This window comes from Physeter macrocephalus, chromosome 9 (assembly GCF_002837175.3).
Source record: "Physeter macrocephalus isolate SW-GA chromosome 9, ASM283717v5, whole genome shotgun sequence".
In the NCBI taxonomy this organism is placed as follows: Eukaryota; Metazoa; Chordata; class Mammalia; order Artiodactyla; family Physeteridae; genus Physeter; species Physeter macrocephalus.
In genome coordinates, this window is record NC_041222.1 from 34,848,583 (window position 1) to 34,864,771 (window position 16,189).

General features: G+C 31.3%; 1 protein-coding gene across 2 annotated transcripts in view; it reads right to left on the bottom strand.

Annotated features, from left to right (window-relative positions):
* The window catches only part of VPS13A (vacuolar protein sorting 13 homolog A), a 280,175-nt gene that overhangs the window by 12,768 nt on the left and 251,218 nt on the right, over positions 1 to 16,189 (bottom strand). Inside the window, exons 68-69 of one of the 2 annotated variants that reach the window (XM_024126732.3) lie at positions 13,853 to 13,967; positions 186 to 271 (exon numbers count right to left, since the gene is read on the bottom strand). In XM_024126732.3, the coding sequence (XP_023982500.1) occupies positions 186 to 271; positions 13,853 to 13,967 (201 nt within the window). Of the gene's footprint in view, positions 1 to 185; positions 272 to 13,122; positions 13,651 to 13,852; positions 13,968 to 16,189 lie in introns of those variants that run through there. The other variant, XM_024126734.3, reaches the window with a different exon arrangement.

A 16,189-nucleotide genomic window follows, 5' to 3' on the forward strand; every position in this document is an offset into this window, starting at 1 on the left:
AAGTAGCCCCCGCTCACCGCAACTAGAGAAAGCCCGCGTGCAGCAACGAAGACCCAACACAGCCAAAAATAAATAAATAAATAAATTTATATTTAAAAAAACCAACCAAACAAAAAAAACTGCTTCACTTCATGAGTGGCTATCAGTTAACCCCTTATCAAATTATATTAGAAAAAGAAAGTTACCTTTTGGTTATCATTAACATGTCTGTTTTATTGATCATGACATGGGTAAAATATTTGTATTTTGCAAATCTTCCATTTTCCATGACCTAAAAAGAAAAGGTGAGAGTGAGAAAATTGATAATATCCTATTCTAATACAAGTAATGCCTTACTGATCCTCTAAAAACCTTTCCCAAGGGGGCAAATCATTAGCACACTTACACAGTAAACATATTGTCAGAAAGTTGAATATTCACAAAATCACTTCTGCTTCCTTTCTAAAAGCATCTATTTGTACTGCTTTATTCAAGATTACTCAATTGCAGCTATACCAGTGTTTAATGCTAGATTTTTAGAAGATACTGTTATTTTACAAAGTTTAAGTGGGACCTACTGAAGTTACTATTAAACGATCACATTCATTTTGTCTTGGAAAACAGAGTAGTATTTGATCATACCTGTACAAAAACACATGTAAATACTAACACATATTTAAACATATGCATCACATAAATTACTATTAGCTCCCACATTGCCTCTTCCCTGTAATTTTCATTATCTGCCTTACAAACATGCTTTTCTTTGCCAATTTCACAATTCATTCAAAATTAAGGAGCAGACCATTTCTGGACAAACAGGAAACCCCAGGACCAGCATATGCAAGAGCCTTTATTTATCTTTAAGACTGCTGAAACACTATCCATGACATGATCAATAATTCTTTGTCTCAAAAAATATAAAGTCAACTACATAAGCAAAATAGGCTTTTTAAAATCTGTTCTCAATATCATTTGCTCTGAGGATGGAGTTACTCTGGCTATTTAAAATATATAGCAGCCTAGACTATTATTTTTTAAAGGCAAGCAATGTAACTGTGACTAAGATACATCAAAAATTTAGCCAAAATGTTAGAGCTCTTGAAGAAATTCCAAAAGAGAATATAAAGATTCTGGAAAATTGTGTTCCATGAGGCTATATCAAAAAACTAAAATTACGTAATTTAGAAGAAAACTAACAAGTGACTTCAAAATACGGTTGCTTTAGAAGGCTGATACAATAGACTTTTTATGGGAGACAGAAGTTAAAAAAAACACAGCAGGATAAAACATACAAATTAACTGCATGGAAGAATTTTCTAATTTCAAAGATCATAATATTGAGGAAAGAGTATCTTTACTATTAACTGTAGTGGGTGGGGCAATTAAACCCCAATTCCTTGAATTACAAATGAAAAAGGGACATAACCAGAGATTCCGAAGAAATTAATAAAAATTATTAACATATAAATTATGCAAATAAATTTGCAATACTAGGTAAAATGGGTCATGTTTTAAGAAATGATAAATTATTAAGAGAAAGAAGCATCAAATATTGGAGAGGAAGAGTAGAAATTACTTTCAGATGACAGTATCTGGAAAACTCAAGTACACAAAATCCAGTAACTTTTATTATATAAACACAATAATCAGTTTGAAAAATGGAAGGAAAACAATCCTGCTTACAAGGGTAATAAAGATAAATATTTACACATAAGTTTAAAATAACATGCAGAATTTGTATGATAAAAGCTGTAACAGTCTACTGAGGGGAATAATGGAAAATTTGAAAATAGAAACCCATGTCTTATTCTTGAATATAAAAATTCATTATAATAAAGATGTTATTCCCCCACCCCATTCTTATACATACACACTCAATGTAATCCCAAAATGATGTTTGTTAATTTGTTTTGGGGAGGGGGAAAAGTGATCTGACAATATTATAATGAAATTTATCTAGAAAAAAAGTGATATTATCCAGTAAATTATGAAAAGAGAATGAGAACTACCCTAACAGATATTAATACAATTTATAAAGTTGCAGGCATGAAACAGTTTGATGCTAGTGGAAATTATATACAGACATATCAATAGAAAGAATACAGATTCCAGAAACTGACCAAAATGCAATAGGATTTTATAAAATCCTATATATCCAAACATAGGAATTTATAAAATCAATATAGCATTTCAAATTATTGGTCAAAAACATGCATTTTCAAGTAAATGGTGCTTCAAGCAACTTGCTGGCTAAAGCTAGATCCCTACTTCTCTCTTTCTTTTTTATTTTTTTCCTACTTCTCTCTTTACACCAAATTAATTCCACATGGATCACTGATTTAACTATACAAAATGAAACTACAGAAGTACTAGAATAAAATTACTTTTTAATAAAGTGAAGGCTTAAATATAAAACACAAAGTCCATAAAACTTAAAGAAAAAAAAGTTAAGTGTGGAAATTAAACACTAATGAATAGCAAAACGGTAAGCAAATAAACAGAAATAAAACAAAAATCAAAGGATAAATTGGGAAAATATGTCAATACAGTGATACATAACTAATTTCATAACACAGAATTCTAGTAATATGAATAAACCAATAGAAGAAAAATGAGTAAACCTATAGGAAAATGTGTAAAGGATATGAACAGGTAGTCGAGCAAAACACAAAATCTGACAATAAACATATGAGAAAATGTTCAATCTAACTCAAAATCTAGAAAATTCAAGTTAAATAAATTATCCTTTGACCCAGCAATTCCACTGCTATGATTTATCTTATGCAAAGGTGTGCAAAGACATACTTATAGGAATCTTCATAGTTATATTGTGTTAAATGCAAAAAACCTAAATGTTCAGAAACAGGAGACTTTTATTATAGTATGGGCATACAATGGGACATTATGCATGAAAAAGAAACAATCCTGCTTACAAGGGTAATAAAAGGTAAATCTGGGACTTCCCTGGCGGCTCAGTGGTTAAGAATCCACTTGCTAATGCAGGGGACATGGGTTCTATCCCTGGTCTGGGAAGATCCCACATGCTGCAGAGCAACTAAGCCCGTGTGCCACAACTACTGAGCCTGCGCTCTAGGGCCCCCGAGCCACAGCTACTGAAGCCCGTGTGCCTAGAGCCTGTGCTCCGCAACAAGAGAAGCCACAGCAATGAGAAGCCCGCGCACCGCAACGAAGAGGAGACCCCGCTCGCCGCAACTAGAGAAACCCCGCATGCAGCAACGAAGGCCCAACACAGCCAAAAATAAATAAATAAATTTATTTTTAAAAAAGGTAGATCTGTGTGTACTGATACAGAAAGATGGGCAAGATATAACTGAAAATAAATTACTAAGGATGAATGGGGGAGTAGAAACACATACACATACACTTATTTATATAAACATAAAAAATTTCTGGAAGGGCTGGTGGTAACACACCAAATCTGTTCACAGCATTTATCTCTGGGCTTGGGAAGGATAACAGTGGAGGTGGGCTTAGAAGTGAAGCTTTTATTTTTAACTTTACATCCTTTTGTTTCAGTTTTTTGGCACTGGAAAAGAAATTAGCTTAAAAGTATTTATTTTCTTTTGTTCTATATGGCCAAGTTTTAAAATATAGAATACAAATGTTGATTTCCTCAAGAACATCACTACTACTAGAAGACAAGAGTCTATAAACCCCATTAATAGATTACAGTCTTCAAATAACTTGAAAGCTAATGATTCAATTCTAAGTAACTAACTTCTATTTCAATATTAAGTTTGGGTATTGCAGTTGAGTCTGCCTTTCATCACTTTCCACTTTTCAGACCCAATCTAATCCGTACATTTAAGAAATTAAACCACTTTTAATAGTCACAATAGCATCTGATATAAATAAAAGCTAAAAAAAAGTAATTCATGCAGTGCTTTTTGGAGTTCATCAAAAACCTTAAATGCAACACTTGAAACATGAATGGTCAATCTTAAATAAACATCAAAGATAACTCAACATACAGCAAAATTTTGCTGGTCAGTCTCCATTAAAACATGCGACTATGGAATAAGAACAGCATTAATGAGAAGAAGCTACAACTTCGAACTAAATCCCGGAGAAGGATGGGAGAGAATGTGATAGCTTATCAGCCATCATCTTTCATTATGCTGTAAAGAATCTACAAATGTCATGCCTCTGGTCACAATTTCCTGCCAAATTATTTGACTCTGTAAATTCACTACATATGAAGCTTCATACTTTTCAAAACATCATTTATATTATTTTGAAAACCTGGAATTTTAGACCTCAAGGAATATTATTGTTCATCCAAACTAATCTCTTCCTTTTACACATGAAGAAATCAAAGATCATTTAAGTGTCTTTCCCACCTAATCTTCACAACAACCTTGTATTATTAGGTTAAGATTACATTTAAGTGACTTGCTTGGGGTCATATTGTCAGTTGCAAAACTGGGCTCAAAAAAGTGGTTTCTTCACTTCTAATTCCAGTGCTTTTCACTACACCATGATAGTATCAGTCACACGTTTCCATGGTACCTCAAAAATGTCTTCAATATCCCTGGATGCTGGATGTTGCTGAGGAAGGCTGCTAAAGCTGCTCAGGCTGGCTTAATTTTTTTAGGTTAACACCGTTCAAATAGTGTAATATTAATACCTTATCTTCCTCCACCCCAATCAGATACTAGGTATGAATGTTTCTACTAAAATAATTTGGGATACCCTTTAAAATAAATGAAGAATTAGCAAAACCAGGGCTAGGAATCACATGTAGTCTTTGCATCAAGACCAAAGTTAGGCAGAAAAATCAACGAATTTGCCTGAAGTATCAACTACAATAGCCAGTACTATAGACACATGTTAGCCTCACTTACATGCTATAGTGTTAAAGGAAAAGCATTTTTTGCCGTATTCATTAAAAGAATATATGAATTATCCATCATCATTTAAGAACTTTCTTAAAGAAATAAACAGAGAAACACAAAGGAAACTACATTCATTATATATAATGGTCAGAACCTACAGGTAACAAAATGTATGGTTATTGATAAGGGTCCCTTTTGCATTAGAAAAGCTGAGTATGTAAGCCTTAGTTTACTAGATATAAATAAATCCAAACCAAATTGATTATATGTTAGAAACACACAAAAAGTAGGAACTGGAAAGACAGTTGTGTCAGGGTTATCCTCTAATAATATCCGTATTTCCTGCCAGATAAGTCCCAGTACTTTAGAAAAAGAAAATACCTAACAACTATAGTAATACAGAAAACACTGCTAACACTTTCCAACCATCTAAATGCTAGCTATGAAGTAGCACAGCTCTATAACAAACACATTTCTGAAAAAACAAAGCAAAATATGAAAAGATAGATAGGAACAAATCACTAACATGGAAGACTTTAAATCCCAAACAATATAAGGTGCTAATATTCATTGCAAATATATTTAAGAAAATTGGGTAAAGATAAGAATACAGTTAAGCAAAAAACAAAAACAAAATTTGATCAATATCTGTTTCTTTTGGAAGATGAGTTTCATAGAGGTGTATATATATATATTTTAAGATAGCAGCATGAATGATAAAAGGAAAATGAAATTCATCTAGATGAAAAAGATAAAGAACAAAATGCTACTGAGCAAGAAAATCTACTGGATAATGAATAAATGGTTTTATAGATTGGCTAATTTGAATAGTTTGGAGACAATGGGGAAAGATGAAAAGTTTATCAACAGATTATACTAAAAAATTAAGTGTACTTTTAAAAATGACAAAATTCAGGGAGGTAAACAAATTAAAATGGTAAATGCTACCATTTCTCAATTGTTTAAGAAGTAAATAAATAAATGACTTGTAATCTTCTCTTTAGAGAAAAATGTAGTCAGTAAGTATAACTTCCTTAGAGTAATATGATTAAGGCTTAGGGATAAAAAAGGTTTTATCAATTCACTTTAAATATAACAGATCTGAGAGCTATAGCCAGGAAAAACAAGGTATTCAACTAAGCTTCATGGGCAAATATAGTAGAAATTCATTACCTGAAAGCTCAATGATTTCATATATATAGCAGAATAAACATAAACACAAGTGAAGAATTGGTATTTAGCTTATTATGTGAGGCAAATTGGTTTTTTAAAAAAATTGAATCTCATTGACTGTGTCATCCAATCTGAAGAGGAATAAGGCTTTGTTTAATCCCCCCCATACCTTTGTCTCCTCCCATGCAAATAAGCTATTTTGACAGTCAGCCAAAGTATAAACTATGCTGACAGCTTACACAGGACAGCTGAGCATAACACTGTGACATAAAATCAAATAAAAGAAACTATTATCTGAACAGATGTGAACTGTCACCAACTGGTTCAACTAAAACAATCTGGAGAAAGGACAGAATTATGCTCATGACATAATTATGGGCACTGACAACAGCAGACCATTAATTAACGTACCTAACACATTCTACAAGAAGAGCCAGAGAAGCTGGTCAGAAATACTGTAAGTGGATAGTTACAAAAGTCTCTCTAATGCATTTCCAGCAGAACCTCTATTGAACATTTACTGACCCATGATACTATATAAACTTGAAAAGAATAACATTTCTTTCAAAATACTGAAATAATTCAGAGAAGTCCAAATCACTGAGGTTTTATTGTTTCTATCGTTACCAATTAGTGTGTGGAAACCGTCACAACATTCTAACTATTCTATTAACCTTAAAAGAAAAAAAAGAGGCAAAATTTAATGATGGTTTTTTATTTTGGCAAAGAGACAAATGAGGAATACAGAATAATGATGACCAGAACCAGCATACACTGGTTATTATTCATCCGGAATAATGAAAATATAGTAAGTTCCTATTAGACACTGTACTAATAATCACATATATTACCTTGCTTTTTAATCCTAGCAACACCATCAAGGTACTATTATTTTGGTATTATATACCAAAGTACTGTTAGTACTACAATTATCTTCATTTAATAGTCTAGAATATGAGATCAGACTAGAATAAAAGACTATAAAGCTAGTAAAAGGAAAAGGCTGGTACTGAACTCAGGTTTACATGGTTCCAGAATCCAGGCCGAGCCATACGGTATTACTGGACCCCAGGTATTTTTACTGTTAAAATGAGTTAGCATAGAAGAAATACATATATTCCACTAGATGAAGTGGGATCCCGTTTTAACAGCTCATTGGAATATGGATTCAGATAGTTCACAAGCTGTGTCACATCTCTTGTAATACTTCAATTTCATATAATACCCAGGGATAATTATCTCTTTGGAAGATAGTAAGACTAATAAACAACTAACTCAGACTCAAAGTGCACAAAATGTCTAAATGTACATTTCTCCATACTGCTTCCTATAAGATTCTTTAGCAGTAAATTTTCACTGATATACGGTTCATCAGAATCATCACCAGATAGGATATCAAGTTTCATTTGAATTTACAACTAAAGACTCTTAACTGGCAAAAAACTATACATGGTGTTTCCTTGTATAGATGACATTAGATTTTGTTTTTAGATGAATGAAAGCGGCCTCCAATCTAATTTTCTATGAAGATGAACTGTTTCATTTGGCAAGACAACAGCTTTTCTCATAGGACATTTGGCTAATAAAGAAGACTTTTCATAATTTATAATAAAGTCTTCTAACAATATTATTGTTAGAGCACATATTAAAAAAAATATGAATGAACTTTACTAAGCTCAAGTTATGTTGAGAACCTATGTGCTGTTGAAAGTAACCAAAGGACATTGTAAGGTAGGGCTCTCACGTATCAGTAGAGAAGTCATGGGTTGAATCCCAGGTTACAATTTAGCACCTTTAGCTAAATAAAGCCTAAAGACCTTTTAAACTAAAACTTACTGCAGAATTTTAGCTCTATTTGCACATCCTCGGTAAGCAGAAAGTAAGACTCAAGTTGAACCTATTTGAGCTTAACATTTTTATTTCTTTTAAAGTTAAATGTGCTACATTTTCTACTTTAATATTTATCCTTCCATAATATATTTATAAATTTATGGGACGAAATGATGACAAACTTTTGAAAAAGATCTAGTAATCAAATTAGTTTCATTTCAGTTACTGGATTAAAAAATAATTTAAAAATTCATTGTACACTTTTTTGACAAAGAGAAAACTGGAACCTCCCCTAAGTGGAACCATCACCTCCAGAAAAAGACACAATTTCTAAGTCTTATTCACACAGTTATTTTTATGTAATTCTGGAAGGTTCTAAGTGGGGTGAGTTAGTCCATTGGTCCAAAATAAAGTTAGTGGGACTTACTACTAAATGTTCAAAAGTATATGCTTTCAAAAATGATGTGCCAAAGACTCTCCAAGAGAGTTCTATTAAGCTAATAAATGAGGTATGAGAATGGTATCCAAGTTGGATTGGTAATCTTTTCATGGCATCTGCTTTATCTGAGATGCTAACTCTAATTTGCTTTGATAACAGAATTTGGCTCTCTTCAGTTTTCTCATCCCATTCAGAAGTATGCTTCTGGAGAGGAAGAGTTAAAAATGAAGAGTGAAATCCAATGGGCCTTTATCTCCTAGTTCTTGTCCACTTACTCAAAATTTCAGATGAAGCCAGGAAGAATGTTCAGCACTACTCTGGTGATCTGACTGCCTATGATAAGCCCATTTTTTCCCACATCAGTTGTAATTCTCCTCCGGAAGTAAAGGGAAAGACCACATCAGCTGAAGGTAGTTATCTTCCAATTGCTATTAAGGCAGTGTTTGAAGCTAATTATAAACATTTGTAATTTCTGAAAGAAAAGAAATATACAACAAACGAAAACAGCCTCCCTTCTACAACTTATACAATGGCATCTATGATATCTTTGTAAGAGATGTAAGAGATTCAAAGAAAACAGATAAAATTTTTAAATGTCTGAAACGGTTGAAAAATACTACCTCCATGGGACAACCCAGCTGTCAATATCCGTACACAATGAAAAACACAAAGATTATACATACATGTACATACACAAATGAATTTTAAGAGTAGAAGATTTATTTAAGGGGTAAATTTTTTTTTAAAAAGGCAGAGTCAAAAGGTAAAAATATGTTCAATCAAAAAGAAAAAGCTTCTACATCAACTATAAAAACATAGAAAGGTCCTGCTGGTGATAATGTATTCCAGAAGTAAAGACCAGGTTTCCCACATTGGGGACCGACTGGGTCACATTTTTACTCTTTAGAAGTTAATAGTAATTCTACTTATAAAAATTTACAATAAAATAAAAAATATATAACATAAATTTATATATTTGAATCATAATTACATGAATAAAAATTTTAAAATGAAATACACCGAAATAAATGGTGGGGAGACAGGTTAAGTTTTTTCCTTTCTATTCCTATTTTTCTTTACTGAGCATATATTACTTTAACAATGTAGAAAATAATCTACTTTAATTTTTGAAAAATTTCACATCTTTTGTAAAATACTAAAACTGTAGATTGAGAATCGATGTTAGTCCAGTGATTCGCAAGAGAGATTTACCTTTTTCCATGGAGTGCGAGTCTCTAAATTTTTTAATTCAAAGAAACTCCAAGTTTTATTGAATACATTCAAAAAATCTTTGTAGACATAATATAGTTAACAAGCTATTCATAGATAAGAATTTACAGTATAAAAACACAGCATTCCCAATTAAGAATTATATATACTATCCTGATTATCTGTTTATAAAAACACAATGACTATATTTTGAATGCTCAAATAATTAAGGATCTCTATGAAATAGCATAATGCAAGGGTGAGAGAGCAGTGGATGCAAGACAAAGACAAATTGTCTCTGATACCAGCAGTGACTATTTTAATGGTCACTGTTTTAATTTATTTACTTACTCCAAAAAGATAAGAATACTATATTTTGATGAAAACAGTAATTAAATTCTTTGACATCCACATATTTCTTAGTCCTAGCATACACAACCGGGATTTCTACTTAATTTGAATCAATGCTAGGCAGGTAGAAATTTCAAGAGCAAAATTTTTTAGCTTCATTTTTTGTAAGCTCAATACTAAAAATCTGAAATAGTCATTTTCTAAGAAATAGAGAATAATGATTTATAGAGATAAAATCTTGATAAACCTAAGAATTAGAAGAGACTCAAGTCATTGGCTGAATAAATTAAACCAAAAGCTGAACAATTAAGGCAATTATCTACTACAGTCTAATATAAGCTCATTATAAGCAAAATGCTTAACATAAATTAAGGTAAATGTTCCTTTGTTGATCCAAATGCAGAGCAGTCATAAGGGTTTAAACATCATACTATTAACAGTCATTAACTTTTTCGAGTTTTTTTTTTTTAAGTACATCTGATATACTAGAAAAATAGAACAAAAAGTTTCATCTAAGCTTGAAATAAAAACAAAAGCCTTCAATATGCAAAACATAAAGCAGATTTGCTCATACATCTTTCAGAAACATAGATAACATTTTCCCAATATTATCTAGAAGAAATACATATAATTATGCTTACTATAAAAATTCTTCTGTCCTGAATTAATTCGTAACATTTTATAATAAGGATATAGTACATGGATATGTACGCTAATAAGTAAATATAATGATTGTAAAACCAACTTTGTTCACTGTTTCACAAAATGTATACATAATAAAATGAAATAAAAGAATCAAAGAACATTTTTCTTCATTCTCAGACTATAAATTATTTCACTATCTAACCTTTATGACAAATCATGAATGTTTCTTACAGTAGTTCAACCTATATAATTTTGGAATAGAACAACAAATTCATATTGCTTCAAGTTATATAAGTTTATTATTATTAAAAGAAATGTGACAAAGATGCTTTTAAAATGCTAAATAAATATAAAATATTGACTGGCTATTACTATTCTTTTTCTTTCTTTCTTTTCTTTTTTTTTTTACTCAATTACATTATATTACAGCCCAGAAAATTTACAGAGAACATTAAAAAACAGCATTTTGCTAACAAATAAACAGATAATTTAAAATGAAACTAGTGAACATTAAAAAAAAAATTGTCTGACTTTAAATCTTAAAGACAAATTGTTATTACAAAGCTATAAAACACATAAAGCAAATGCTATAATATATGGTATGCCCTACTTTGGCTATAAAATACATTTTTCCATGCTTAAATAATGCATAAATTTTTGTTTTTGAAAATACATAGAAAAACATTTTAAAAGGAAAAAGTACTTTTAACTCCATATGGGCATTATGGTAGTAGTCATACAAAACATGTTAATGAAACATTCCAAATAAAATGACAAAGAACATATGAATTTGAACATTTCAGATCTGACTAATCATCGTCATCATCATTATCATCATCACTACTTCTACTGTGAGTCATAATCCACTCCCTGTAGACCTGAATTTTCTGTAAGCATGGTAAAGAAAAAAAGAAGCACAAATGTTAGTTAAGTATGGTAAATTGCTTGGAAAACATGTAAAATTATGAAATGTTCAAGAAATCAATAATTTTGAAGAAGACTTCAGCTCTAAGTGGGGCAGTAATTATGGATATAATATTGCATAACCTAATAAGACTTAACTAAACTCCACTGGTTGGTACACTTAATGTATAGAATGGCTTGATGATACCAGTAAATTATTTTGTGACTATGTTAGAATTATTCTATTTCTCCCGTAGGCAGCTTTAATGGACTACTAGGAAGCCCTATAATTATGTGCCACTTTCTAGATAGAAAGGTACACAATAAAAGAGTGTACCTCATATTTAATTATCATATATAGGCATATATAATTTAGTGAACACAGAGCACCCTTTTTAGAAAATTAGAAAACAAAAGGACAAACATTTGAAAGTATTAAATACTTTCTAAGGGCATTATTATTAAATCAGATTAAATCTAGGCAGATGAGATTTGGAATACTGTTTATATGTCATCTACTTCTTTGCCAGAGCACTGGAATTTGTATATTTTAAAGTGTTTGCTAATAGTAAAGTTTTGATTCAAAGAAAGCACAATTACCACTAAAGCAACAACCCACTTCTTACACCTGTAAGAGAATAATGCCAAACACAAACATCCTAAGGCATCTGGTGAATTCCTATAGGTATTCCGACTAATACTGTGTTTAATACTCCTGCTGAAAAATAAGTAATGGCTGACAAGGACTGTGAGATTTTAGTCATTTGAACAGCTCTTTTAGCAATTAATTCTACAACTGGCCTAATGAAAATAATAGGCATGTTTTAAAATACAGTCAATAGTCATGATCTTAAATCCCAAACTTTAGAAAACAATCAATGGAAAAAAGTGTTGAACAAATTTACTTGTTACTAAAATCAAATTATCAGCTGTGAAAAACTTCTGGTATGTCATGGCTTTCTTATCATCTGTTCTCTAATAATGAGGATGTATGTCTAAACTCTCCTCACTACTCATCCCTACTTCCTACTAAGTTTATAAAATAGTTTCTCAAGAAATATTTTTAGTTTTGTGAAAGGTGATTTGATAACTATTCAGTTTAGTAAAATGAATTAGTAATATGTTAACTGTGTTCTAATAAGGGAAGGCAGGTGCTGAGTAGATATGTATGTCTCAATTGTATAACTACACGCGACTTCTGCAACATTTCCAAAGAATGATATACTGTCATTCTAGAGTTTGTCAACCTGCCATTTAGAACACAATCTCTCAGTAGATTGCCAGTTCTATCCCAATATGCAATTATTCTGATGCTTTAAAAACATTTTAAACACAATGTAAAACCACTTAACTAAATATCACACATTAACACAATACTTGTAGTTTATGGAAGTACATTTAATGCAAAATTATATACTGTGAACGTAAAGATATCAAGTACTATGAATACTTTCAAGTCTGTATGAGTATTTCAAGTCTGTACTATGAGTATTTTCAAGTGAGTACAATTTATTATTACTATGAGTCTTTTCAAGACTCCTTGTTTTCAATCAAATGATTTAATTTAGTATTTCACATCTAAACCACACAAATGACTTTAAATTGGTATATCCTATTGTGTATGTTATCTGCAGCATAATCCAGATTTTAAAAAGTCCAACTTTCAAAGAAGTTATATAAACAGATAAAATAGTCTATCTTCAAACTGACTATTGCTCTAAAAGCTAATTTTCCTTACTAAAAGATGTTGGTTTTCATGTAAATTGCTTATCAATTCCACAGGGTTTTAAATAGACCACACAAGCATAAAGTGGGAAGAGGGTCATGGCCATTTGAGCATCTTCAAAAGAAAAGCAGGAGAACCCAAGAATTCACAATAGCAGTGGTCATGATTTTTTTTCCTTATGCATGCCTAAATGGACATGAGGATTATATCTGGAATAAAAGCTGTTAGTGGTTTGAAAGAAGCACCCTAAATAGAAATGGTCTAACTGGGTAAATAAGTACCATCAACTGTGAGGGTACATAAGGCACAATGGCTTGCAACAAATCTAGCAAATCCAGTACAGAACTAAGAGTATCCTATAAAAAGATCATATTTGCTAAAAATCCTGTACAAAAAGTTACCAATATAAAAGCTTTTCTTTGCATTCAAAATACTGAAACAGCTGTACATAGTTTATAAATTTTAAGACTAAAATCTACTGTTGGCTTTCACTTGCAAAGTCATGCATTAACTTCTCATATCAAACTTTTTGATGCCTGTAAAAAAGAAAAAAAAATCTTACAGTAAATAAATGTACATTTAAAACCTAAGTAAATGTAAGAAACTTTAAATGGAATTAAGCAAAACATGTAAAAGCCCAAATAATCTAATACATATTTAAAACATTATATACCTACTTTAAAAAAAAAGCTGACTTGTGTATATTAATCTTAATTCATAAGATATTTCTTCACCCACCTGTAACATTTGATTTCCAGTACCATCCCTCAACCTGTAAGGTCTGATAACTGCATCTTCATTAAAGAACCTAGGGGGTCGCAGACTCTCCACTTCATCAGAAGTCTCTGTAGCTCTAGAGGGAAAACATATAACTTGATTTAAAAAATTACTCAAAAACTCCTAAGTATACTTTAAAATGAAACTACTAAAAAAACAATCTTCTTTTGGATAAAATGAGACTATTACATCACTTCTCTTTTTAAAATTCTGTCTTTTGACACAAATAATAATAAGTTCTCTAGACAAATGCAGAACTGTAAAGAAGCGTGATTATAGATTCTCTTGGATTTCCTTTGTAGACAATAATCAGAGAATCAGCATATGAGTACTGCTTTTTCTTTTCTGGTTTAAAACTTTTAATTTCTTTTGTTTTTCCTATTTCCTACTATATTGCATTATTAGCTCCTCCAGCACAATGAGAAATACATGAGGGGATTGCAAGCATCCTTCTCTCACTCTCAACTTTAAAGGTAAAGCTTCTAAGAGTTCTTCATGAAGTACAGATATCAGCAACTATTTTTTTTTTAAAGGCACTGCTTGTTAAGCCAAGGAAATTCATTTCTACTCTTAGTTTGCTAACTTTCTTTTTATCATTGTTACTGAAAATCTTGAATGAACAATGAATTTTAAATACGGAATTTTCCCCTGGTCATTGCTGTGATCCTGTGGTTTATCTCCTTCAAACTATTAATGCTTTAAGTAACATTACATGGTTTTCTAATGTTCACATACCCTCACATTCCTTCTAAGGCTTGATATGTACTGTTTGAAACACATATACACATTGTTGAATTTGGTTAATATTTTATTTAACATTTTTTGGCTGTATGGACCTACATGAGAAAGACTCATTTATTGTTCATTCATTCATTCAACAAATATTCACATATTCAACAAATATTAAGAGCTTACCATGTAATGTATCCATATATACAGACACATACATATGGATCAATCTCCAATTAAAAGCAGAAATTGGCAGAATGGGTAAAAAAAATGTGATCCAACTATATACTGTCCAAAAGAGGCTCATTTTAGAGTCAAAGACACAGATAAGTTGAAAGTAAAAGGATGGAAAAATATATACCATGTAAATAATAACCAAAAGAGAGCTGGAATGGCTATACTAAAATCAGAAAAAAATTAGACTTAAAAAAAAATTGCTATTAGACACAAAGAAGGACACTTAATTTTTTAATTTTTTTTTTTAGTTTTATTGATGTTTGCTATTATTTCCTTCACTTCGTTTTCATTTATTTCTGATCTGATCTTTATGATTTCTTTCCTTCTGCTAAATTTGTTTTTTTTTTTGTTCTTCTTTCTCTAATTGCTTTAGGTGCAAGGTTAGGTTGTTTATTCGAGATGTTTCCTGTTTCTTAAGGTAGGATTGTATTGCTATAAACTTCCCTCTTAGAACTGCTTTTGCTGCATCCCATAGGTTTTGGGTCGTCGTGTCTCCATTGTCATTTGTTTCTAAGTATTTTTTGATTTCCTCTTTGATTTCTTCAGTGATCACTTCGTTATTAAGTAGTGTATTGTTTAGCCTCCATGTGTTGGTATTTTTTACAGATCTTTTCCTGTAATTGATATCTAGTCTCATAGCGTTGTGGTCAGAAAAGATACTTGATATGATTTCAATTTTCTTAAATTTGCCAAGGCTAGATTTGTGACCCAATATATGATCTATCCTGGAGAATGTTCCATGAGCACTTGAGAAAAATGTGTATTCTGTTGTTTTTGGATGGAATGTCCTATAAATATCAATTAAGTCCATCTTGTGTAATGTATCATTTAAAGCTTGTGTTTCCTTATTTATTTTCATTTTGGATGATCTGTCCATTGGTGAAAGTGGGGTGTTAAAGTCCCCTACTATGATTGTGTTACTGTCGATTTCCCCTTTTATGGCTGTTAGTATTTGCCTTATGTATTGAGGTGCTCCTATGTTGGGTGCATAAATATTTACAATTGTTATATCTTCTTCATGGATCGAACCCTTGATCATTATATAGTGTCCTTCTTTGTCTCTTGTAATAGTTTTTACTTTAAAGTCTATTTTGTCTGATATGAGAATTGCTACTCCAGCTTTCTTCTGATTTCCATTTGCATGGAATATCTTTTTCCATCCCCTCACTTTCAGTCTGTATGTGTCCCTAGGTCTGAAGTGGGTCTCTTGTAGACAGCATATATATGGGTCTCGTTTTTGTATCCATTCAGCCAGTCTGTGTCTTTTGGTGGGAGCATTTAATCCATTTACATTTAAGGTAATTATCAATATGTATGTTCCTATTACCATTT